Source organism: Astatotilapia calliptera, chromosome 10, assembly GCF_900246225.1.
Source record: "Astatotilapia calliptera chromosome 10, fAstCal1.2, whole genome shotgun sequence".
NCBI classification, from domain to species: Eukaryota; Metazoa; Chordata; class Actinopteri; order Cichliformes; family Cichlidae; genus Astatotilapia; species Astatotilapia calliptera.
In genome coordinates this window covers 28,649,420-28,674,274 of record NC_039311.1, presented here as the reverse complement: position 1 = coordinate 28,674,274, position 24,855 = coordinate 28,649,420, and the positions used below count along the sequence as shown (strand labels likewise).

Here is a 24,855-nt window from a genome sequence, read left to right as displayed (position 1 = left end):
GGCAGGAGACACGCCGTCTGGGCCGGGAGCTTTCCGAGCATTCAGGTTCTTAAACTGCTTCCTCACATCTGCTTCATGAATATGAAGAGTTGTGGTGGGAGGAGGTGGTGTGAAATCCTCTTTTGTGTGGAGTGAGGAGGGGGGTGTTGTAGGTGAACAGTTTGAAGGTGGTGATGGCTCTATGGAGGGGGGAGAGGTGGGGGAATTAGTGTCCAAAGTGCCTCTATTGTTGGGGCCGTTGGAGGTGTGAAGGCTGCCTGATGGCTCGTCAAAACGGCAGTAGAAGTCGTTAAGGGTGTTGGCGAAGAGCAAGTCATCAGTGGAGTGGGGGGTTTTAGGCTTGTAGTTTTAGATTAGATTAGATTAGATAGAACTTTATTAATCCCTCGGGTGGGTTCCTCTGGGAAATTCGATTTCCAAAAAAGCACAGCACCGACAGAAGTTACAGTTATACACACACACATATATATAAATACAGAGACAATATAAATAAAATATACGAAGGGGATAAATAGAATAAATAGGAATAAAAATAAAAATACAAGTGAATTGCACATTTCAAGTATTGAGTCTATTGCACTGTTGACTATTTACAAAAGTATTGCACAAAAGGTATTGCACAGTGAGGTGAAGAGGCACTACAGCTTAGTTGTTCCCCCCTCCTTTGTCCTCCTGTTTCCCCTCCCTCTCCCCTCCAGAGAGGAGTTAAACAGTCTGATGGCGTGTGGGACAAAGGAGTTTTTAAGTCTGTTAGTTCTTGTCTTTGGGAGAAGCAACCTGTCACTGAACAGACTCTTCTGATTGTTTATGGCCGTGTGCAGAGGATGCCCAGCATTGTTCATAATGTCCAGCAGTTTCTTTAATGTCCTTTTCTCTGCCACTGTCACCAGAGTGTCCAGCTTCATGCCGACCACAGAGCTAGCCCTCCTGATCAGTTTCTCCAGCCTGGATGAGTCCCTCTTTGCTGTGCTGCTCCCCCAGCACACCACAGCATAGAAAAGTACTCCAGCAACCACTGACTGGTAAAACATCCTCAGGAGCTTCCTGCAGATGTTAAAAGACCTCAGCCTCCTGAGGAAGTACAGTCGGCTTTGGGCTTTTTTATACAGGTGCTCTGTGTTGCATGACCAGTCCAGTTTATTGTCCACCCACAGCCCGAGGTACTTGTACTTGTTGACCACCTCCACCTCCTCTCCCTCTATCTGAACCGGCAGTGGACCTGCTCTAGACCTCCCGAAGTCCACAACCAGTTCCTTAGTCTTTGAGGTGTTGAGTTGCAGGTGGTTTGTGTGACTCCATGCGACAAAGTTCCTCACCAGACTTCTGTACTCCTCTTCCTGATCATCCCAGATACACCCCATGATGGCTGTGTCGTCTGCAAACTTCTGAATGTGGCATAATTCAGAGTTGTAGCAGAAGTCAGAGGTGTACAGGGTGAAGAGAAGAGGGGACAGCACAGTTCCCTGTGGTGCTCCTGTGCTGCTGACCACTGTGTCAGACGTGATGTCCTTCAGCCTGACGTACTGTGGTCTGTCGGTGAGGTAGTCGGAGATCCAAGCCACCAGGCAGGGGTCCACCTCCATCCTGTTCAGTTTTTCTTGAAGCATACAGGGCCGGATGGTATTAAAGGCACTGGAAAAGTCAAGAAACAGGATCCTGACCGTGCCTTTTCCCCCATCCAGGTGTGAGTGGGCTCTGTGTAGGAGGTACAGGATGGCATCCTCCACTCCGACACCCGCCTTGTATGCAAACTGTAGTGGGTCCTGGGCATGTTGTACCTGTGGTCGGAGGAGGTTGAGGAAGAGCCGCTCTAGAGTCTTCATAAGATGTGACGTCAGTGCCACCGGTCGGAAGTCATTCAGCTCATTGGGCCGGTTCTTTTTGGGGACCGGGACGATGCAGGATGTCTTCCAGAGGGCGGGCACTCTCCCCAGTCGCAGTTTGTGATATTCCTAAAACCTTTCCACACAGAGGCCGAGTCATTCTCTGAGATCTGCTGCTGCATCTTCTCAGAGTGCTGATGTTTAGCAATGTCCACTTCTTTAGTGAACCTGTACTTGGCCTCTCTGTAGCAGTCCCTGTCTCCGCTTCTGAACGCCTTCCTCTTTTCCAGCCACAGCTTTTTGAGTTTAGGAGTAAACCAGGGTTTGTCATTGTTATAACTCACCCTGGTGCGTGATGGCACAATGCTGTCCTCACAGAAGTGGATATAGGAGGTGACAGTGTCCGTAAACTCGTCCAAGCTGTTAGAAGCAGCCTTCATTGTGTCCCAGTCTGTAGACTCCAAACACGTGCGAAGCTCCTCCACAGCCTCGTTGCTCCACAGTTTTTTAGTCCTCACGACAGGTTTGGAGAGCTTCAGCCTCTGTCTGTACGCGGGGATTAGGTATATCAACTCATATCAAGGCAAGGCAAGGCAAGGCAAGTTTATTTGTATAGCACAATTCAACAACAAGGTGATTCAAAGTGCTTTACAGAGACATTAGAAACAAGAACAAATAAAAAGCATGATTTAAAATTGATTAAAACAAGCAAATAAACTAACTAACTAATTAACAAACAAACAAACAAACAAACAACAGTATATAAAATCAAAACAGATAAAATCAGAACAGTAGATAAAATCAGTAGTTAAATGTAAGTTTTGAAATTTAAGCTTAAAGTGTGGATTTGGTGCTTTATTCAAATGCAGCTGAGAACAGGTGAGTCTTCAACCTGGATTTAAATAAACTGAGTGTTTCAGCTGATCTGAGGCTTTCTGGGAGTTTGTTCCAGATATAAGGAGCATAAAAGCTGAATGCAGCTTCTCCGTGTCTGGTTCTGACTCTGGGAACTGATAAAAGACCGGATCCAGATGACCTGAGGGATCTGGATGGTTCATACTGGGTCAGGAGGTCATTGATGTATTTTGGTCCTAAACCATTCAGAGCTTTATAGGCCAGCATCAGAACTTTAAAGTCTATCCTCTGACGGACAGGCAACTCATATCATACTCATATCAACATGCAGCAGACTCTCATTGTAACGTCTTCTGGAGTTCATGAGGTTAAGAATTGAGGCTGTACTCACTATGCTGTATTAACGGAATGGATTGAATGGATTTGATTGATATCGGTGCCACTGTCAGTTCAGTTTGTGGGTTTGAGTCTTTCTCAGTTCACTTACTCTGGTCTCTTTTTTAAAAAGAGTAGTCCTAAACAGGTTTTTCAATGTCAGCACGACTGTTTTTTTTTTTAAGTCTCTGTGCCTAAACACAATGTACAAACAAAAGATTTGCAGGTGACTCAGGTGTGCCAAAGCTCCCATGCTGTGAATTTACGTCATTATCTTGTAGTGCACATGAAACCAGTATTGAAAAGGATTTAATAAGCTTGGAGGCACTCAGTTGGACAATTTGGAAAATCTGTAACCAGGATAATTCTCCTGGCACTCATGTTCCACAGAGGATGAATCCCAATCCCCCCCTCTGAAGTTCATACTCCTTTAGTGAAGCTGAATTGTGCAAGTTGCATCTGGCAGATGGGAACGGTGGAGCAGCATGATGACTTTGGCATGGATCTACGATTGCTTCTTTGCTCTGTAGACCCCCCCCTGGGGCCCCTAAGAGAGGTGATATTAGAAAGAAAGTAGAGGGGTGGGTGGATGGGGCATGGAGAATGAGAACAAACAGGCGTGCATGGCAGGAATCCATTTATAGGCATATAACAGGAAAAGAAGCGTCTAAGTTGTGGTCCTGCTTCTATACATCAGTTAAAGCGGTTTCCAGTAAGTTTCTCTTCTGCTTTTTGTTTTGTGATAATGTTAGCATGCTGGCACATTAAAGATGGTAAATATATCTGCTCAGCAATCACTTTAAAAGTCCCAGTCCAGCCTAATGAGGCCTGTAGACTCGTATTTGTGTGAAACAGGTGAAGGAAACCCTCCCTCCCTTCTGAATTAATTATTCACCTTTCAGAGCTCAGCGTTCTGAATAAAAGCTTATATTTGCTTAAAGTCAAACCACATGATGTCAGCAGAACCTGCTTTGAATGCAGGTCACTGCAGCATGTGTACAGGAATGCATCCTCAGACACATGCAGGGTTTGTCTGTGTCGCTCTGTGGCTGCCTGTCTAAACTGTGTTCATCCGGTCCCCGCAGAGGCATGGCTCAGATCAGGAAGCTGGCATGCGACGGCATCAGGACGAACTCCCGCGGCGAGCCACAGGTCCCGCTGGTGTCAGCCAGACAGGAGATCCTCACCAGCCTGGTGTCTGCCCTCGACTCAGTGGTACGTTCATAATCAAGGGTCATACAGCGTTATTTCCTGTTGGAGATTTTGACATGTGGGGCCAAAATGACATTTTTTTCCTAAACATTTCATGAAATCCACCTTAAAAGTGTTACTATAGTTTTTACTTTTTCTGTTTATGTGAGCATGCATTGAATATAAGGGAGGAATAGTGTATTTTGCTTAATTCCAAGAAAATAAGGACGCAGTTCTTCTAGTAATATCAAGATTGTTAATAATTTTTGTTAACGTGTTTCAAGTAAAAGCCAGTAAATGATTCCTATATGGAGGAAGTCTTGCTCCATACTAAGAAATGCAAGCTTATGAGAAACAGCAAAGTCATTGTCTCTGCAAATTAAATAACTTCATTGGTCTAATTTAACTGTGTATATAGTTTGGGGGAGGGGGGGGGGGGGGGGTCACCAGGCGTGTTGTCCACTTACAGAAGTCCTGCGTTTATTCCTGGATTCATTTTGGCTAATAAATAAACCGCCATGCGTTGACTCTTACAGTTTTGATCAGAAGTAGTCATACACTTTTAAACTCTAAATTCGACAACTTCATGGTCAACTGAAATTTGCAGCTGCAAACCTGGACGAGCCAAATCCCCTCTGGAGAAGTTTTATGGTTATACGAGACAATAATTTAGCTATTTAGTTGCAGTACAAGAGTTATAGTTGGAGGACCAAAGGTTAGGCTTTCAAACTTAAGGAAGGTCGGTGTCAAGTATGGAGGTGGTAGAATCATGCTCTGGGGCTGTTTTGCTGCCAGTGGTAGTGGATGGAATAATGAATAATGAATGAATGAGGCAGAGTGCTTCCAAATTCTATAACCTAACCTCAAATCAACAGCCAGATGGTTAAAACTTGGACACAACTGGGTGTTCCAACAGGACAATGATCCCAAACACGCACTGAAGCTGGCTTAATATTCGGCTTTTGAAATGGGCTTCCCAAAGGCCCGACCTCAACCTTATTTCAAATTAGAAGAGTATGCTTAAAAGCCATTCATGTGCCAGGAACCTGACCCGGTCAAATATCCAGCCAGAATTATGCCAGAAGCTTACTGACTGGAACCAAAAGCATCTGGTCAAAGTACAACTTGTAAGGACGTGTGTTTGTGTAATTTGAGCCTCTATGTGTCCTTTAAACCACATGTGGATTAGAGAAAATCTAAAAAAGGAAACAACTCAGTTCTTGTTTTTGAATGTCATTAGAGATGCATGTTGTACAATTATTGTACTCTGAATAAAGAACAGTTCAAGGAAACCCTTAAAAGCCAAAAATTACAAAGATTCATGCCCAACATGGAAGTGTACGTGAAGTTCTTCACCACAACTGGAAGTCGTCACTGACATTTTCATTTTGTTTGCTTAAGCCATCAGTTTACAAAGTGTTTCAGTCCTTTGTAAACCTAAAAGCTTCCTTGTTTTGCAGTGCATGGCGATGTCTAAACTAAACGCCGAGGTGGCGTGCGTCACCGTGCACGAGGACAGCGTGATCGCCGTCGGCACAGAAAAGGGGAGAGTGTTCCTCAACTCCAGGAGGGAAATCCAAACAGACTTCTACAAGTTTTGCCGTAAGCACCGCTCTGAACATCGTTTCCCATAATTCATTCAGTCTTAGTAGAACATCGATCACTCTCATTACAGCCGCAGCTGTGAGGTCGTTACTTAAAATACGCTTGTGTCACTTGTGTCCCCGAAGAAATCTTCGTTTTGTGCTTGCACAGATGCAGATTATCTGAGCTTTAATAATCACGGCAGCTTACCTCAACATCAAATGATGTCGCCATGAAATAAATCACCAAAGCAGATGCAGAGCCACATTTCCCCCCCTTTTTATCCCAAATAACAATACATCAGCAAAGTGTCTCATCATATCTTATTTAGCAAAGCCATTTGATGAATTATGTTTACAAATTTACTGACAGTACTTTATAGCACTCCTTTTAAAAACCCACCGTGCATTTGTAGGAGGAGGAGATAAATTAATATTCCATTTTTCTATTAGAACTGAGCAAAGTAATGGAGCGGACAAACACTTTCATAACAGTTCTGACTCACACCACAGGTTGTTTACAACAGCAATTTGGCCAGTAAACGATACTTTGTTTGTTTTGTTTTTTTGCTATAATTTATCACTTCCTTTTGTGCCGATGCTACAAATAATGTTTTTTAAAAATCCAACTTTTCACTTAGCCAGCACAAGATTCATGTGACTCAAGAGACCCTAACCCACAGACATATATTATTGTCATATTTTTTGGCTGGAAGACCAATATTATCTTGGTTTTTTGTTATATTTGGTTTTTTGTGTATATTTATTGTTGATTTTGTGTCTCTTCGCGTCTCTTACTCCTTCCTTTTACTCTCATTTCCATTAGCTATGCTAGCATCCAAGGTTGTAAGTTGAATATATTTTAGAAGTTGGCATTGGTCCATTTAGCCCCCTTTGTTCACCTTACTTGAGAGGTAAGGTGAAGCAACAGATAATACACTCAGTTCGCAGTATATCCTCCCCCGTAACCATGGACAGTTTAAAAGATGGACGTAGAGTCCAGGTCTGAAAAGTCAAGCAGTGGACAGCTGCCTTTGGCTGAGCCACGTTCTGTGGAAGGTTTCTTCCTATTGAAAAGCAGTTTTTCCTTCTCACTGTCGCCCACTGCTCATATTGTATGATTGTTGGGGGTTTCTCTTTATTAATGTAGGGTCTTTACCTGACAACATAAAGCACCTCGAGGTGATTTGTGTTGTGATTTGGCACATACTGAATATTAAACTGAATATTTGAATGCTTTCATGGTCAGATCTATCCCCGTCTTGTCAAGATGGCGACTGCTAAAAACGCTACAGGCTTCGCAACAGGACATCAGAGCCCACTGGGTGATGTCACGCTAGCCCCGTCCTTCTTTTATACTGTCTATGCCCGTAACACCAGTTCATCAAGTTTAATTTTCATCAGGCATCTGTTACTGAGAACATTGGCTCAACTTTGCTTTGATTTATTTAAGACTCAAACTGAACGGCTTAATGTTCCCCGCTTTATTGGAGATTATTTTCATTCATCTAGGCACATTGTTGGAAAAACAAGTCATTCGTTTTATATGACACTATTTTTCAAAAGGTGACATAGTCATTAGTTTTAGGAACCAGACTCTCAGTCATTTGTTTTTTGTTTTGTTTTGTTTTTAACCTTCAAAGACAAATGAATGACTTTGTTGGGGTAAAGAGTTTACTTAATCCTAAATCATACTGTAGCTCATTTGGACATTTTTAAAGTCATTTCTCTTTTATTTGGGGTCAGGGGTGCCATGCCTGCAAAATCTGACTGCAGCAAATTCCCATACCAAAGACCAGGAGGGCGATCTCAGCAAACTGAGTAAGGATGCTGAACATGGGAAACCGAGAGCTCCATCAGATGCCCAGTCCAACATCTTTGTTCTGAGGAAGATGGTGGAGGAGGTCTTCACTGTGCTCTACAGTGAGTAGTCCCTTTTTTAAACCAGATTTTTTCATAAAGCAGTGCCGAAGCAATCCATGTTTGGAGCATAGGGAGCCACTTTTATATAGTTTCTTGGAAGTCAGGTAGCAAAACTCAGTGCGTCATGCGGTATGCAGGTGAGGCTGTGGGAAAGAGCAGCCTGGTCCCTGTGCCTTATGAGTGGATCCAGAAGGACCCCGGCTGCGTGGTGGCTCATGGTTTGCCTGAGGGAGTCGCCCTGAAGAAGCCCTCTGAGTATGACACCAAGACACTGATGAAGATCCTGGAGCAGAGCCATCGCATCCACTTCACCGTGAAAAGGTGAGTCTGCAAAGTGAGAGACTGTGAATGGTTGGATCGCATTCTGAAAGCAGTTGTTGCATTTCTGATAACTCCAATGTGAAGATGAACTTGTGTTAGTTGCCCTGATATGTTTTCTTGTGCAGTTTTTAATTGGAAGTGAACAGACTTTGGTGCATCCGTCGTAGATAGAGTTTTAAAAGATACAATTAATTTACGTGGAAATACTGGATGTATTTGTGTACAAACTTAGTAAATGGAGGTGCACGCATGTTGGAGTTTATAAAGAAGAATAAATATGGAGCTATAATCAGCTGCCTCACCAGTAAGTCTCCATGTCCACCGTGTCGGACTGTAGCGTGCAGTTGGTGCTCATTCTTCCAGCTCTACGTAGCGACATCAGCTTTGAATGATCCTCAAGCTGAGAGTGGCTCTACAGAGCAGAAGCACTATCATCACCAGCTCCACTCCAGTTGGTGTGGATGTCCGACCAAGGGACGAGAGACTGCTGAATATCATAAACAAGAACAGCAGCTTGACTGGCCTTCCTATAGCAATCAAACAGAATAAAAAATTAAATGGCTACAAAAAAGAAACATTTAAGGCGTGTTTTAGTCGTCTACCTTTAATCTACTTGGTCAGCTGCTTCTAAAAAATGATATTTTAATGTGTTTCATTGCTTTTCATGGGTGACAAAATGTTGCACATAGCACAAATACGGCTCTAATTGTCGCTATGCTTGTGTAGGTGGATAAAGTCCAGCTGAAATATGTTCTAAATAAAGTTAAATGTACACAGATTTTTGTCATTTGGAGAGATGCATGTAAACTACAACATGTGCTTATCCAAAAACAGCTATGCTGTTTTGTCCTTAGCCTTAGATGTGGTGCAGATGTTCTGCTTTTGGTTTCAGCCACATAAATAATTAACGATAGCAGGCACATAATTGTTAGCAGTGTCTGAAATATATTAGAGACGCGCCTTTCAAGTAGACAGAATATTGAATTTGGTGGTGGTGGCTGTTCGGCCAGTCTTTAAAGACTGCTCTCAACCCAAAACTGCTCTCAAATGACTGTGCATAGTTGTGGCAGACTTGTGAGCTTTACAAGTGCAGTTTGTACATATTATTTAGAGGAGATCCACACAGTCCTGACCGCTGCAGTCGTCTTTAGCTTTGCATGTTTCTCCTGTTTGCATGTTTTTCTCATGTTTTGCCAGCTAATACTTTGTAGTGCATACTTCTGTTTTTGCTGTTTTGTCGTGGTCCACTAACAGCAGTAGTAGCGTGTTACATCCTACCAGACATCTAGTTGCATAAACTGTTCATGTTTCACTAAAACAGCTGTCAGCGCTTGCTCCCCAGTGAACAGCTTATATTGCAAATGCTGTATAGTGGGTGGGTAAACAAGTGGACTGTTTGAACACAGGCCCTGTAACTCCACAGAGGCTTAATCTGATGCCGTTTTTCCCTGAATTCACTGCTTAGCACATATTTATGTGGCATGAAAGCAATGATTTGTGCCCCTGCCCTGTTAGTGGGCGTGTTGAACTGTGTAGCCAGCTCTACAGTAATCTCCGCTGAGCTGGATACCTGTCCCCATGACAACAGTTGCTCTGTAGCACTCTGTAACAGGGTAGTATGAACTCTGAATATCAGCTAAAGTACTTGGCAAGAGTTCAGACTGAGAACAGTGCTGTATTACAATAATGAAAGTGGCTGTGTTATTAATCAAACACTGTATAATCCAAGAAATCCACTTTGAGTAATAGATCCATTAATTTAAAGGCTTAACATACACCAAAACTCTGCACAGCATTTATTGCGCCACGAGAAAGGATTTTTTAAAAACTTGGAAAGTCAAAACGGCAGAAATGATTTCACTCGTGGTTTGTGAGTGTTTGTGGAAGAAGAAGCACTGGTGCTGGAGCAGGCCAGGATCAGCAGTCACAAGACTGAGGACCACATTCTTTTTTAGCTCAGTCTCATTTATTCATTAAGACTTTATTTGATCAAGCAGCTGCAAAAAATGATTTTATTAGGACGTATTAAAATTTGCAACATGACAGTTGTTTCAGACTCTGTTCTGTGTGTAATAAAGCTAACTGTCACATGTTTGCCCAAAACAAATTGGGGAATTTCCTCTCTCTACTGCTGTATAATGAAGCTGAATATGAACATGCAGCACTGTGAGACTGTGCAGAATTTAATTGGAGTTTTGGGCCTGTTTGAAAAGCAAAGGGCTGGAGGCAGCAAGTAAAGAGACCAAATGATGTTATTAAATGCCTATTATTTAATTCTTTTTGGTATCAAGGATGTTCTAACCAATCAGGCAGCAAATCATAACATAATAGTCTCATGTTTGTAGCCCTACAAGTTATTTCCCTTTTTGATTTTGTTGTTGTCTTTGTGAACAGGCAACCGGAAGATTTGTCTCGAGAAACCAAGTCTAGCACTGATGTCAATCACAACGCTTCCACTGCGGTCATGACGCAAAGCAGCCACGGCCCAGCGAAGACGACCGCGCAAGCAGTCACGTCGTCAAGTCCCGCCACTTCCAGCAACTCTGTTCTGTCAAACTTCCTGTACGGCATGCCCATGTCCTCCAAACCCCACCCAGACGGCAAGCTGGATTTCAAACCCATGTCTCTCCTCAACCTGGGCAAGGACAGGCTGGCCAACTGGACACCTGGGTCAGAGAAGAGCACATCTGTGAAAGACAGTGCTAACACTGGTAAGCTAACATACAACATGTGTAAAGGTGGATTTCAGCAATGGAATAGGGGCGAGGTGAGTTGTTATGTCAGAGTCTCGGGGTTAATAGTATATCCAGCTAGGGGGGACGTGTTGCTGGCCGTGCCTGCTAGTTGGAAGCAGCAACTGGAGACAGTGCTGGCTTCCAACCTACTGAACACAGCTGTTTTCTGGTCTTTGCATCACTAAAGAAAGCACCTATAGGTCTTTGTTTTCTTTTATGGACATTACCTCAAACAGTGCAGATGAGGAGGGCACAGAGTAAGAAAGGAAGAGACTGTGGTTCATTTACAAAAATAAAAGATGCCACATGCAGAATAAGCACTTTTCTTGCTTCTGAAATGGTGATTTATAGCCGTGTTTTTAACAGATGTTTATGATGTTTTGTGAAAGATGTCTGTGAAGCTGATTATTCATAGTTTAACAGTTAACTGTCCCCACCGACTTCTCTACATTCGGACCTTCGGCTGGTGCTGGCACTACTAACTAGGAGTGTAACAGTCCTCCTAAACCATTCAAAGAAAATCATTTTGCTGCAGCTCTGATCACTTGATCATAATTAGATCATAAACAAAAATCAGCTGCAGTATTGTGATGCATGTCCAGTTCACTTGTTACCTGATGAGCCACAGTCAACAAGCTGATTTGACACATGTGTGCCACACATTTAAGAATGGGATGAAGGGCTTCAAATTGCTCTTTATTACACATGCAGTGTTTGTAGGGAAATGTTTAACCACATTCATTAGATTGGGCCCAACTGTTTCATGCCCTTGTGTTTTCCCCCTTCCTTCTGAATGACCGTCACTAGTTACTATAAAACACCGAAAACTTGAATTCAAGAAGAGTAAGAGCTATTATATGAATGTAGTATAAAAGTAAGATCCACAGAGCATTCGTGATGATGATCCTAATGTTAACAATACACAGTAAAAGCTCTAGGTAAGTATTTTCTCCTGTGCCTCAGGTCTGAATAGAAGAGTTAGATCTGCAGTTAAAGACCATTGCCGTTTGGTATTTCACTCAAGCACTACTTTTCCTTGTTATACTCGCATCTTAGAGGAATCATTTCATTCATAGCCCTCGGTATTCAGTATGTTCACTTAGGTTTGAAATGTCAGTAGTTTTCTCATAAATGTAGACAAATATTACAAAACACAGTTTAGGTTTTACTCTCAGTCATGTTAGTCATGTGTGCAGGCAACATGTACACCCAAAAATTAAGACAGGTTCAAATATTGGTGACCTTGACTTCAAGGTCAAGGTCAGGTTTTCTGAGACTAATTTGAGAAAGATCTCACCATAAGTGTATCTATTAGGAGGCTGAGGGGTATCACTGGTTATGTGCATCTTGGCAGTGAATATAAGCATGACAAGTTAACATTTCTGCCTGAAATGTGTTTATTTTTGCATTTTTAGATGAGACCACAAGGCTACCTGGTGAGCAGGGTCAGAGCCCTACTGGCATCCACATCTCAAAGAGGCTACTCTTCTCCATCGTGCATGAAAAATCAGGTACGTTTGAATTACCGAGACGATATAGGCATTTGGCTTCATTTTAAATGGCTGTGGTAATTGCTAGTGCTGATGGGTTTGAGATTTCTTCATTGATGCTATTTTGTACTTGACAGCTAAACAGAAGGATTTAAAGCTCATGTGAAATATTTCAGCTATACACATAGTCACAATATTACCCTTATATTTCCTCTCATTAAGGCTTCAAATTTGGATAAAAGGCTGTCACTGCGCTTCCCTCATATTATATCACAACTAGTTCTTAGCATCAAAGCTCCTTTTTTTGTGGCTGCAGCGTAATAGCAGTAATGGGTTTTACAGATTCATTGGATGAGTTGATTAAAGAGCTTTTTCTTCCATTTTCCAGTTTCCTAACTTACTCTTAGCGATTATATAAATACATATAGACATGAGAACTGTACATTGTCCAGCACTGAACTGAAGATGTTTTTGAGGTCGTTAGGAAACCATGACGACGCCGTAGTTTATCAAACGGTGATCACAGATGTGTCATTTTCAGGCTTAAAGCTCAACTCAGATTTTATTTTATTAATAACGAGGTTCAAAGTCCTCTTAAAATTATTCCTGTTACACTATATGTCATGACAGGTTTGGATTTTACTTAAATCTACAACCATAGAGGAGACTTTGCATGCTGTTATTATTGTTCCTGCCGGGATTTGGAGGCTGATATGTACAGTAGCCAAGCACTGTTTACTGAACTGAGGCTGACCTGTGCGAAAACTTAAACAAGAAGGGCTAAGCTATTGAGAATAATCCTTTAAGAAGATTGCACTGATTTACCAAGTTGTTGCTGAGTAAATGGAAAAGATTAATTTCAGATCCTTAGCACTACAGTCAGATAAAACACTTTGAGAGGCTAAAGCTGCAGTAAACTTTGATGTAAGGACCGCATTTCCTTCTCTCTGTTTTCGTACAGAAAAATGGGACGCGTTCATTCGGGAAACAGAAGACATCAACACGCTGAGAGAGTGCGTTCAGATCTTGTTCAACAGCAGATACGGTGAGGAGGTCCTCTTACTACACAAATGGCTAAAAAAACAGCTCAACGTGAAGACGTGTGCAGCAATGATGCATTAAAAGCATGTAAGGATGCTCGCAAGCAAACCAGCTGCAGGATCCTCGTGCTGTCTTTAATAGAGAAAAGCTACCAAATGCAAAAGTTCACCATTTGGAATCAAGTCAAGAACTTTTTATCTGCGTGACTTGAGATGATGGATCAGCGTTGCCTGCCCTAGACAGACACACACACACACACACACACACACACACACACACACACACACACACACACACACACACACACACACACACACACAGAGATTTATTTGACAGAGAGCAGAGATACGAAGATGAACTTGTGTGTATTTGCATGGTTCATCAAGGCAGTTTAAGAATTAGTCATGTCACCTCCAGTCCAATGATCCGTGTTTCTGGATGCAAATTTCCCACCCTTATGGGATTTTTCATCAGTTTGCTCTCAAATGTACGGATTTGTGTCCATGTACACAAAAGGGTTGATTGATACTTTTTCTCTGCAGTTTTTTAATTTATCAGTGAGAGGATAATTATCATTGTCTCAATACAAGGAAGGATAATTATAGTTTAAATATAAGGACTCACAAATATCAGCAGATTCCTGGAAATTTCTGAAATTATTGGAATGGACGTGTGAGAATATACAAAGAAGTGGAAACACTGTAGGGAAAAAATGACCACAACAAAGAGAGGTCCATCACCATAACCCCACTGGAGGCTGCTAGTGCTAATGAGTTAACTATATTTTGTAGATTTAAAATGTAAGAATTTTCTCTGTTTTCTACCTCCAGCTGAGGCATTGGGTCTAGATCACATGGTGCCTGTCCCCTACCGCAAAATAGCCTGCGATCCAGGGGCCGTGGAGATCATCGGCATCCCCGACCAGATCCCCTTCAAGAGACCGTGCACATACGGAGTCCCCAAGCTCAAACGCATCCTGGATGAGCGCCACGGAATCCGCTTTATAGTCAAACGGTAACAAATGCTTTAAGACAAGAACTGGTGAAAGTGCATGACATCATTTCTTGTACTCTCACTGTCAGAGTGTTGTAGTTAGAACAAAGAAGCACCTGGATGCATATTTTTTACAAATGTCTAATTTACTCACTGACCAGAGATCCATCCAGATTTACCCACTTGATGCTTAATTATCACCAAACTGCAGAACGGCGTCCCTACAGAAACTTTAATTTGGGAAAGATTTTTTTAAGAAGCAGCTACCAGCCACGCCAGCCTATACCATCTGTTTGTTAAATGTCTGTTTCCTTCAGCACACTACGTCCCGCTGAGTGGTAAACCATTTCCATTCATGTCCCAAATGACTTTCCCTTGCCAGCGCATTGCGCTAATGGCTGCTCTTCCATCCATTTGTTTGAGCTAATTTAAATGAGCCACCATGCCTTGTTTGAGATAACACATCTTTTAACGAATCCTGCAGGCAGCTCATTAGCCTTAATACAATTAGGAAAGATTGAAAATGTCATTAATTCAGATCAAATCACATTCCCATTGTCTGTGAGAGATGTTCCAGATGCAGGCAGCGATGTGCTTTTTTGGCATCTTCTCTGTTGTCAGTCTATGATCATTTTTATACAAACAGTAACTGTAACTGAAGTGTTGTGCTCATTTAGTTCTGCAGCCATGCTATTAATTATTCTCAGGTGATGTCCCGTGTAATAACCACCCGAGTTTCACTCGTCGCACGCTTCACTTTGTGAAAAGATGCTGAAAATATAAGAAATGTAAAATCCCGTCAGTTTTAGGTTAACAGGCTCACTAAACTGCTGACATTACTGAGAATAAGGTAGTCGTTATTAACTATTATTAAGTCTTTTTTTAAATACAAATAGTAGTCATACACACTTTCATATGGTCTATATCAGCGGTCCCCAACCTTTTTTTGCACCACGGACCAGTTTAATGTCAGACAATATTTTCACGGACCGGCCTTTGAGGTGTCGCAGATAAATACAACAAAATAAAATGATACGACCAAGAGAAAAGCTGTGGTATTTTGTAAATATAATAATAAACAGAAAGTCACTGTGTAATTGTGTAACTTCGTTAGCAGTGTCCTCCTGAAGTGCGTCAACAACATTGAGAGTAACATCCTCCTCTCTGCTCCTTAATGCTCTCTGGTCGCTATGGTAACGCGTAAATATTTCTTTCAAAGTAAGACACACAACTACAACACGGGAAAAGACCCTGAAAACCATACATTTCACACCCGAGCCTCAACTCTCGCGGCCCGGTACCAAACAACTCACGGACCGCCCCGGGGGTTGGGGACCGCTGGTCTATATGGTCATCAAGGCAGCTCTGTGTTTTTCTTCAAAGTGGACAGCCAATCAGAAAAAAGTTGGCTTAAAAAAGGTTATTTACAGAATTAGAGGCAGTAGATGAGCCTTCTCTCATCTCATCAAGTGTCTTCCTCGTGTTGAAAATGAAAATCGTAACACTGTGGTGAAGACCAAACTGTCTTCACTGCTAATGGGTTGGACTGAAGACGCGCGTCGTCTCGTTAGTGCTCCTTTTTTATTGTAGCATCAACTTCAGAATTTAAACCTGCCTCACACTTTATTAAATAATGTCTATAAATTCCCTTCAGCCTCAGTTTAACATGAACACCCTTAGATAGATTCATAGTTAAAAGAGCAGGCAACCATTCTGCCAGCCGTCAGACTTGATAATATTCACATAGACAAAAAGTGATCTGGGCTTCACTAAAACCACAAATTCTCTCACTAAAAATACTATAAAAAAGCTAAAAGTGCTATAATTAATAAATAGAGCTAAATTTAAAAAATGAATAAATAAATGATACGTATGTGCACAATTTGCTTTAGCTTATTCAGATTATTAATATCAGCTGGGACAAAGTTGTCTCTGTCCTGTGAGACCACTAACGTCCACCCAGAGTAAAGAAGCTCCGAATCCCCACATAAGGAGTGGGAGTCATTATTGAAATGGAGCCGGTCGTCCACCTGTCTGGTATACAGATACTTAAGGTTAAGCTGCGATTTACCGATCAGCTTCCCTGACCTGTTTCAGTTTGGATCAGTTTGTTCCGATCCTTCAAAGATGGGTTACCGTACTATGACGCAAAGGAATAGATCTGACTCAAGAAAAGATCTAAAAAATAAATGGATAGTGTCTCAATGGTCTTATCAGTGTAGCAGGAGTACAGTTTCCATAAACAGAACAAATGTTGATGAGCCTTTTTTCTCTGCTTCACAGTTTGTACCAAAATTCAGTCTTGAATCAATAAAAGCCCCAAAATACAAAAGACTGCATATAGTCCACAGTTTGACCCTTATTGTTTGTGGCGTCAGGTGTGCTGGAATTTCTCCTCAAATCCACAATCACTTCTTCTGTTATGTTGAGCTGAAGGTAAGACTGTGCTCAACACCAGGTCCATGGGCGGTTTCCTTGCCAACGATGTCACACAAATACAAATACCATGATATGATGAAAAATACTCATAAATGTCTTTCTGGTGTCTAAGCTGTAATATTTTGCCCTATTAAGACCTTAGAACAACAGTGTAGTTTCTTAAGTTTGTAAGTAAATAAGACCTAAGATTATGATCACGCAGGAGAAGAACGCTTCACTGGCAGGCAGAGAGTGGCAGTATGTGCCAGAAGGAAGGGGAAGCAATCCAGGAGTATATCACAGTTAATCCACAGTTAATTTTAGTCAGAGGAATTCGGGGCTCACAAAAGGAACGACTCAGTTATGTTTGATTATGTTTGACTGATTGTTTAAAGAGCAGCTAATGTGCTAAAGCAGCCGTTAACAATGTTCCACTTCTGCAGTTTTTTGCAACTTGAGTTTTGTCCTGAGAGCTGAGGTGGTCTTTAAACAGACTCGCTCACAGCCTGTGTTTCTTTCTCTCTTCCAGAATGTTTGATGAGAGGATCTTTACCGGTAAGAATGTGATTGATTCTGTTTGTTTCTTTCCCCTTTCTTAGAAGAATAGAAGTTGGGGTCATGTCTCTAAAAATACTTAAAACAACAAGAACCTAAACATCGAATGTGCTTGTACTTTACTAGTGTATTTACCTGCTGCATCTTACTTTAAATGTAGTGTAACCCTCATAAGAATAGGATGTACTCACTGCCTTAGGCCCCTGTTATACTGGCCTTGCAGTGTGCACCGTCACATCTGCTGTCGCTGTAACCTGGTGCCACTGTGTGGAAGACATGAGTGTCACTTTTTACCACCGTTTTAATAATTTATCTGTACAGAAGCTCAGAGATTCACAGATTATACAGCGGGAGATGCTACAACAGCTTGAAAAGATGACGCTTTGTGGAAAAATCTCTGAAATTTCTTTGCCCCTGGGTTTGACTTGCGCTCCTCCTACACCAGCGCTGATGCCGAAGTTTTGTCTGAGTGGCGACGCCTCATCATTCAGGAGAATACTGCAGTGGGTAGCTGTGCCGTAAAGGCCGGCAGAAATGGATGTGTGCATGATGATGTAATCGGTGGTGCATGAAGCGGCCAGTGAGGCGGGTGTAATGACCCCATCAGTTGTAGCCATAGATAGCTTCTGTGCTTAAAACCCACAATATTTTTAATGGCCAGCAGGGGGGGCAGTACCTGTCATTGCACAGAGCAAATGGCCCTCAAGTGATGATCCTGATGAGATTTTGGGTCGTACTGAATAAAACATTAAGTCCAAATTAGTAAATGTTGGCCTGTGTATCAGAAAGAGGGAGAATCCTGTATATGCTCACTAGCTATCACAAGCCAATGACCATCACATCCCATTTCAAAATGTCAAGATGGTGAAAAAAGCTGATCTCGAGTCCTCATAACAAGATGTTGCCGAATATCAAAATCCATTTTTAATACTGTCTGACGAATGCATTAAAACAGCAACCCCACTGTGTGAGCTCATAGGTATTATTTAGATTGGTCCACGACTGGGCTACTGTGATACCACATTATCACTTAGCAGTTAGCAGTGCATGCAGGTTGTGACAGTCTGCAACTGCTTAAAAACCTAGAAAATGAAAAAACACCCAATTATTTAACATATTTTATTTTTTAAATATCACGGTTCCCTTTAGTACGCAGTTAGCTTGACTCTCATGCTTGCAGCTGGTGACTTTTAAGCACCGATGACTAAAAGTGAGAGAAAATTTGGTTTGTTGCCTGAAAGAAGCCTGAATTTTCATTAAACATGAATATTCTCCATCTTCTCAAAGGAGAACTTTTGGCATAAAGTAATTGTTTTTGGTAGCTTTCCATATGTGCTTTGTGAGTGACCTTAGCTGTAAAATATTTGTCAAGACCCTTAAACTTTATCACAGTAACCAAAGAGCGCTCCGCCATGAGTTTATTTATATATTTACACCACACAGATGTTCTTCGCTAATGGCGTGCGGTGTTTGTTTATCTTCTGCGTCTTGTTTGTTCAAGCTGCTGGCAAGATTGCAAGGGAGGAGGGCAAGCACGACCTGGGCTCTACGCCCGAAGACAGCTTCCCTGACAATCTGAGCATCCCGCCCACCACAGCCGAGCTGGTCAGCAATCCTCACAGCAGCAGGTCAGAACGTGGCCCACACACACACTCACACAAACATGGCATTACCCTGCAGACGTTGTTTATAGTGCTGGAATTTGAGCTTAATGGCATGCAGCCAAATTGTGCCTCTGCATTCAGTGGTATTACTCATAATAATTAAACCGCTGTTTACGGATTTTAGTTACATTTACATTACCATGATGGGACTTTGTTTCCTAAACGGGCCTTGTTACATGATTAATGTTCGATTCACTTTGCTTTATTTTTATTTCTTTCTCTGCGTCCTGTCTGTCGAGTACATTAGCAGAACTGGACATTTCTACTTCAACTTGCCGCCTCTGACTCGACTTCCTAGAACGACAGGAGGCCAAGCTGGAGGTTGCAGACTTGGAGATGCTAAGATTTTTGTTGGGAGTCACCAGGATGGACAATAAGTACAGCAAAGGGACGGCTCAGGCTGAGCGGTTGGAGACAAAGGCTAGGACAGTTTGGACGTTGAGGATGAGGAGGGATAGTGGATATATTGGTCAAAGGATGCTGAGTATGGAGGTGCCAGGGCAGAGGAAAAGAGGACCACAGAGAAAATTCATGCCTGCAGTGAAAGAGGACGTGCAGAGGGTTGTTGGTTGACGCTGGGGGTGGAGGGTAGGATGGAAGCAGATGATCTGCAGCCGATCTGATATGGTGTCGGTGCTGTTCTTACATCATCAGAATAATGTATTCAGCCAAGAAGTTAGCTAATTCTTTTAAAAACTATCCCTCACAAGCCAACCCAGGTTACCTAAATTCAGCTAACAGCAAGGCTAACTTGATAATATATTTGTAATATTGTATATATTAACTAAGAAAAGAGTTAAGAAAAGATTATTATGATGATGATGATGATGAAGGAACACTATATTTACCTTCTAATTGATATACTGGACAATCGAGCCGTTATTAAAAATAATGGTTATCCATTAGCCATTTTTACACATGAAATAATGAAGAAGTTTGAAAGAAGAAGTAAAAAAGAAAGAACCACGTAATATTTATTGTTCCATGAAGCAATCAATAATTAAAGCAAGTGATGATTTATGATTTTATTCTCTCCCGCTGGTATAAACATGCTACGTGTTCCTTGTACTAATATGGTGCCTGTTCTCACACTCGCTTTATACCTGGTGCAAAGAAACAATTTGAGGCAAGCATCTAGGCCAAGGACACTTTGATGTGTGCTTTTGAGCAGCTGGGATTGAACCAGTGACCCTGGATGACAAGCTCTGACTCCTGAGTCTAAATCCCTTCATGCTAGAAGTGAGAAATGCTTCCCCGGTGTCTCCCTCTGTTCGTGCAGCTCAGCGGTTCTGTCTGTCGGTGCCACCGCACAATAGGCGATAAACACTATAGTGGGCGGATGGCACTGCATGAATCAATGTTAACGTGTATGGAATCTCTGCCATTGGGGTTGTGACTGTGGTGCTAACAAGTGTGGAAACCCTGCATAGCCAGTGTTTAAAGATCCCCGGTGTTGGGCTCAGAAGTCATTTAATTTCCCTTTAAAGGAGACAGATGATTTAAAATACGCCACAAAAAAGGATTTTTAATGATTGTGTTTTGCAGATATTTGCAAATCACCCTTTTTCTATTTGATTTTACCTCACAGATCAACCAGTGCTTGTGTGAGTCCCTTGGCTGAGTGCGAAGCAGGTACGTGCTAATAAATGAAGTTCAGCATAATAAAAACGCTCTGTGATATTCGGCTGTGTGAAGTTACAAATGATTTGAGCCCCGAGTATTGAACAAAGGTTTCCCCCGTCCCCCGGAGTCGCTTTCATATCGCGTTTTGCAGTCTGATCCCTTCCAACACGTTCTATCGTCTGCTTAAATCTGTTTTTACACGACCATAAAACACAGTGCTGACGGGAACTCGTGCAGAATGAACTGTTCAATCCCCGCAGGTCCTTCAGGAGATTGCATTCCTTTGAGGAGGATTAAAACAGAGCCTCCAGACGGGGAAATCATTCAAGTTACGGTGCCAGGTAAGCGAGCGCACGCCTGGCTGCCATTAAGTTTGAGATTCGTTTCTTTTTTTCACTCGTAGAAAAATACAATTGGAGCAGACGCGGGTTTTCTTGCATTGTCATTGAGATAGAAGTCACAGAGACACAGAAACCTGGAGACTGTTTTCATCGTTGGTGCTGTCCCTGTGTGTGATTCCCCTTCTTTCACTCCTTTGTTCGCCTGACAGTTTTGCATTTGCCAGTTTTGATTAGTCGGTTCCTGTGGGTGAGCGCTTTCTGTCAGTAGCCAAATCTGATACCCAAATTTGTTTGGATAAATTCAAATGCAGCCAAAGTGAGGAATCACAATTAGAAAAGGGGGATTCCCCGATTAGCCGGAGCCAACCTTGGATCATAAAAATGAAGAGAAAGCCTTGGCTGCTATTGCATTTACTCATCTTATTCGATTTTAAAGTTTTAAAAAAAGAAAGAAAACAATTTTTGCTTGAGTCTCTCAGTGAAAGGCTCGTTCATTGAGAGTCAAAGCTCTGCTGTTTTGAGCAAAATCAGACATTTAAAATAAAAACTTAAAAAGAATAAAGCTTCATTCATGTTTGTAGTTCCAGATTCATTATATATTCTTCATTTTTCTTTTTTATTTAATTCCTCACAGTGTAGTGAGTTACACTTTTGCTTAGTAAGTGAAAGATCCCCAGTAATCCTCCTTTCTATCTCACCATGCGCACCAATGCCTCCCAATAATTGTTGTGTGGACAAATGAGACACATTTTAAGACGTAGTTTCATTATTGTGAAAAACGTTTTAAAAAAATAAAAATAAAGGATCAATCTATTAAATCCAGCTTGTTTGCAATGTTTTAAAGGGGAACTTTGTTGGGTGTGTGAAGAGTTTGAAAGCACTAGCTGAGGTTCATGCTTCCATGGAAGCCTTCAAACATATTTTGGTTTTGCAAGATTAAAGACTTTGAGGGTGGAGGATAAGTGATTGGTTCTGTCAGTTCAACTTCCCCTGCCCAGTTAAAAAGCATGAAGTTCCTGCCCTAAATTCTCAACTGTTTAAATGAATGCACTGAAAAACAAGGCTGGGTGATTTCAAGCTAACATCAGTAACAGGAAGCGCTGAGATAACAGCAGAAATGCAGCAGCAGTGCAAGAAGTGTTGCAGCTCCACTGTGTCCTGCTGCTCTCTTGTCTCCGTTGCACCACAAACTGAAAACTTGGTGTGAATACTGTTTGTTTCTCCAGATGCCGGCACGAGTGGGGAGGAGCCCAGCGAGTCTGTGGCCGAGCCCGTCGCCGCCGCACCGTGTCCAGCCACAGCCTCGCCCTCTGCTCCATCTGCCTCGTCTGCCCCGCCCCCCGCTCCTTCGGCTCCCCACCACTCAATGGAAAACCACGCAGGTAACCTCTTCCCCGTCAGCCCACACCTCCATTGTCGCCTCCCTCCTCACACTGTGGCTCCTGGAATGCCAGCTCCTACCAAGGCCTCCACATACTGTTTTGTAGGGAGCTAATTAAGCCACAGCACGTATGAAACCACTTTTCTCACGTTCTTTATCTTCCACTCTTCCACTTCCTTATGACCAAACCTCCCCAATCACTACTAGCCACTCCCACAACCTTAAATATACCTTCTCTCCCCAACTCTGACCTACTGTAGCTTGTTTCTTCCTCCAGCCTCACAACGACAATCTGTGAAATGCACCCTGCATCGACTGCAGCTTGTCAACATACTCTTTAGCTTTAAAATCTGGGCATGCGCATAACTGTCAGTGTGTTTTACATGCACCAACTGCTCGAGCGTGGTCGGACTCCAACCGAAGTGTGTGTTTTTTGTTTTGCCTTTTTAAATATTTGTTTTTTAAATGTTTGTTTGTTGTGAAAGAGTAGACATCAGACCATCCTAAGGCCGCGTATGGCACATAACTCAGGACGCCTTACAGCACTGACTCCTAATGCTACAGCTAGTTCATTTTCATAGACCTTTTTCTAGACTAAAGGTTCTCTTTTAATCATCTTGGTAGGCTGTGCTTGATTTCAATTTGTGTCACTGCAGCCAGAGCTGACGCTGGGTGGCGTAACAAGTAGCTGCTTTGTACCAAATATCCTCAAAAACAGACTGGGGCTTCTGTTTCACCTTAATTCAGAAGGTAGGCGGTTTTTGAAGTGCTCCCACTTCACCTACGAAGCACCGGCTGCACGGAAACATCGCCTCATAGGTGTGTGCTGTCTTACAACACTTCAGCCGGTTGTTAATTGTGTGCCCTTTGCCCTTAAGAGTCCAAACTGAAACGTTTCAGTGATTAGCAGGATGCATGGTGCATATTTGCAGATTTTGAGTAATTTTATCCACTAGTCCAGTTTTAGAGAGACCAGACTTTTCCTCAAAGGTCCTGTTGAGACTCCTAAATCCTCCTCCCCGTATAGAACTCGTTCTCTCCCTTAAACCTTAGGTTAATAGAGTAAGGTCACCAAGAACATCTGAGTAGACGCCACTCTCTTTATCAACTGCACCCGCCTCATTTACCAGGTGCTTCTATAATGTGCCGGGGTCATTCAGATTGCAGACAAATGCATGCAGATGTATGTCTGAGGTTTCTGACTGCCCCGCTGTGATGGAGGTGAAGGACATTTAATTGTGCAGCTGGCAGCATTTAAAGATTAGACTGAGAAATAAAAAAAAACGGCAGCATTTCTTTGCTTTCAACAGTTTTCTCTGTTTCTGGGCAATCCACTTCACTTTCACCAGTTTTCATTCAAGCTTTTCATTCAATCTCGTTAAAAGTGCAAGATTTCAAAATAAGATTTCCAATCTCCTGTGATCAAATTCCATTCACACATTCTGTAGTAGGATGGAAGCAGAAATCTCTGCCTCTACATTTTCTTGAATGGACACTTTAAAGTTTAGGACTCTATTCTTTCTCTGGAAAATTCCTGCACTATCAATTACATTGTCCAAATGTCAAGTGCAACTTTCTTATATATAAATTAACATATAAATGAGGCCCTTTTTTGAACATCTGAAGGAGGTGCTGCTACAATGCTACAGAGAGTCTGCTCAGAGTGATCTTGGCATTAAGCATTTTGTTTTCTTTTATTGATTTCATTGTGCTTTGTTTAAGTTTTCTTTTCTTTCACAAATGACCTCTAAAGGAAAGACAATGAAGGTAAGTGCACTCAGTCACATTTAATATTATTTGCACCTCAGTCATTTGTCAAAGTATTTGAATGATGGCAATTTGCATTAATTTTCAAGGTAAAATAGGTCTGATCAAGACAATAATCCCTTTTGCATGAATGACATATTCGTATTGCACATATGAGAATACCCAGTTCACTTTCCTGTAGATACAAATCACATCCTTTTTTAAAAAGTCCTGTTTGCCCTTAAGTATAGTGAAAGGTTTGACTTGATGATCTTCACAAAACTGCAGTTCCACTCTCAAGTATTCCTGTGTCATAATAATTGTCCATTGGCTTCTTCAGCACAGATGACATACAGTATCTTTCTTTTGACAGTGTTTTTTAAATTTTACATTATTGTTCCCACTTTTACCTCAACAGGCTGGATTTTGATGCATTTTGAATTTTTTATGTTGTGTTGGGCAAAGGGAGCTCTGTTGTGAGTCTGTTGTGGTTGCATCATATTCCTTTTACAGCTTACACAGATCCTCCGTCATGTTATGATGGATTAGCTACACAAGCTAGATGTAGCTTTCAAATAGTATTGCTTTAAGTTGTCTTAGAACACGCTCAAAGTGGGGCGGCTGTAGCTCAGGTGGCAGAGCAGGTCAGCCACTAATCAGAAGGTCGGTAGTTCGATCCCAAGCTGCCTCCTGGCTGCATGCCAAATATCCTTGGGCAAGATACTAACCCCATGTTTGCCTACTGGTGGTGGTCAGAGGGCCCGGTGGCGCCAGTGTCCGGCAGCCTCGCCTCTGTC

General features: G+C 42.1%; 1 protein-coding gene across 3 annotated transcripts in view; it reads left to right on the top strand.

The window, feature by feature from the left end:
• Positions 1-24,855, top strand: part of gtf2ird1 (GTF2I repeat domain containing 1) — a 45,143-nt gene that overhangs the window by 8,672 nt on the left and 11,616 nt on the right. For all 3 annotated transcript variants that reach the window (XM_026182307.1, XM_026182306.1, XM_026182305.1), the window contains exons 2-14: positions 4,139-4,268; positions 5,705-5,846; positions 7,574-7,750; positions 7,888-8,071; positions 10,466-10,782; positions 12,222-12,317; positions 13,258-13,341; positions 14,168-14,351; positions 17,278-17,303; positions 18,805-18,931; positions 20,556-20,599; positions 20,851-20,931; positions 22,158-22,313. In XM_026182307.1, coding sequence (XP_026038092.1) covers positions 4,143-4,268; positions 5,705-5,846; positions 7,574-7,750; positions 7,888-8,071; positions 10,466-10,782; positions 12,222-12,317; positions 13,258-13,341; positions 14,168-14,351; positions 17,278-17,303; positions 18,805-18,931; positions 20,556-20,599; positions 20,851-20,931; positions 22,158-22,313 — 1,744 coding nt within the window. In that variant the 5' untranslated portion in view covers positions 4,139-4,142. The remainder of the gene's footprint in view (positions 1-4,138; positions 4,269-5,704; positions 5,847-7,573; positions 7,751-7,887; positions 8,072-10,465; positions 10,783-12,221; positions 12,318-13,257; positions 13,342-14,167; positions 14,352-17,277; positions 17,304-18,804; positions 18,932-20,555; positions 20,600-20,850; positions 20,932-22,157; positions 22,314-24,855) is intronic.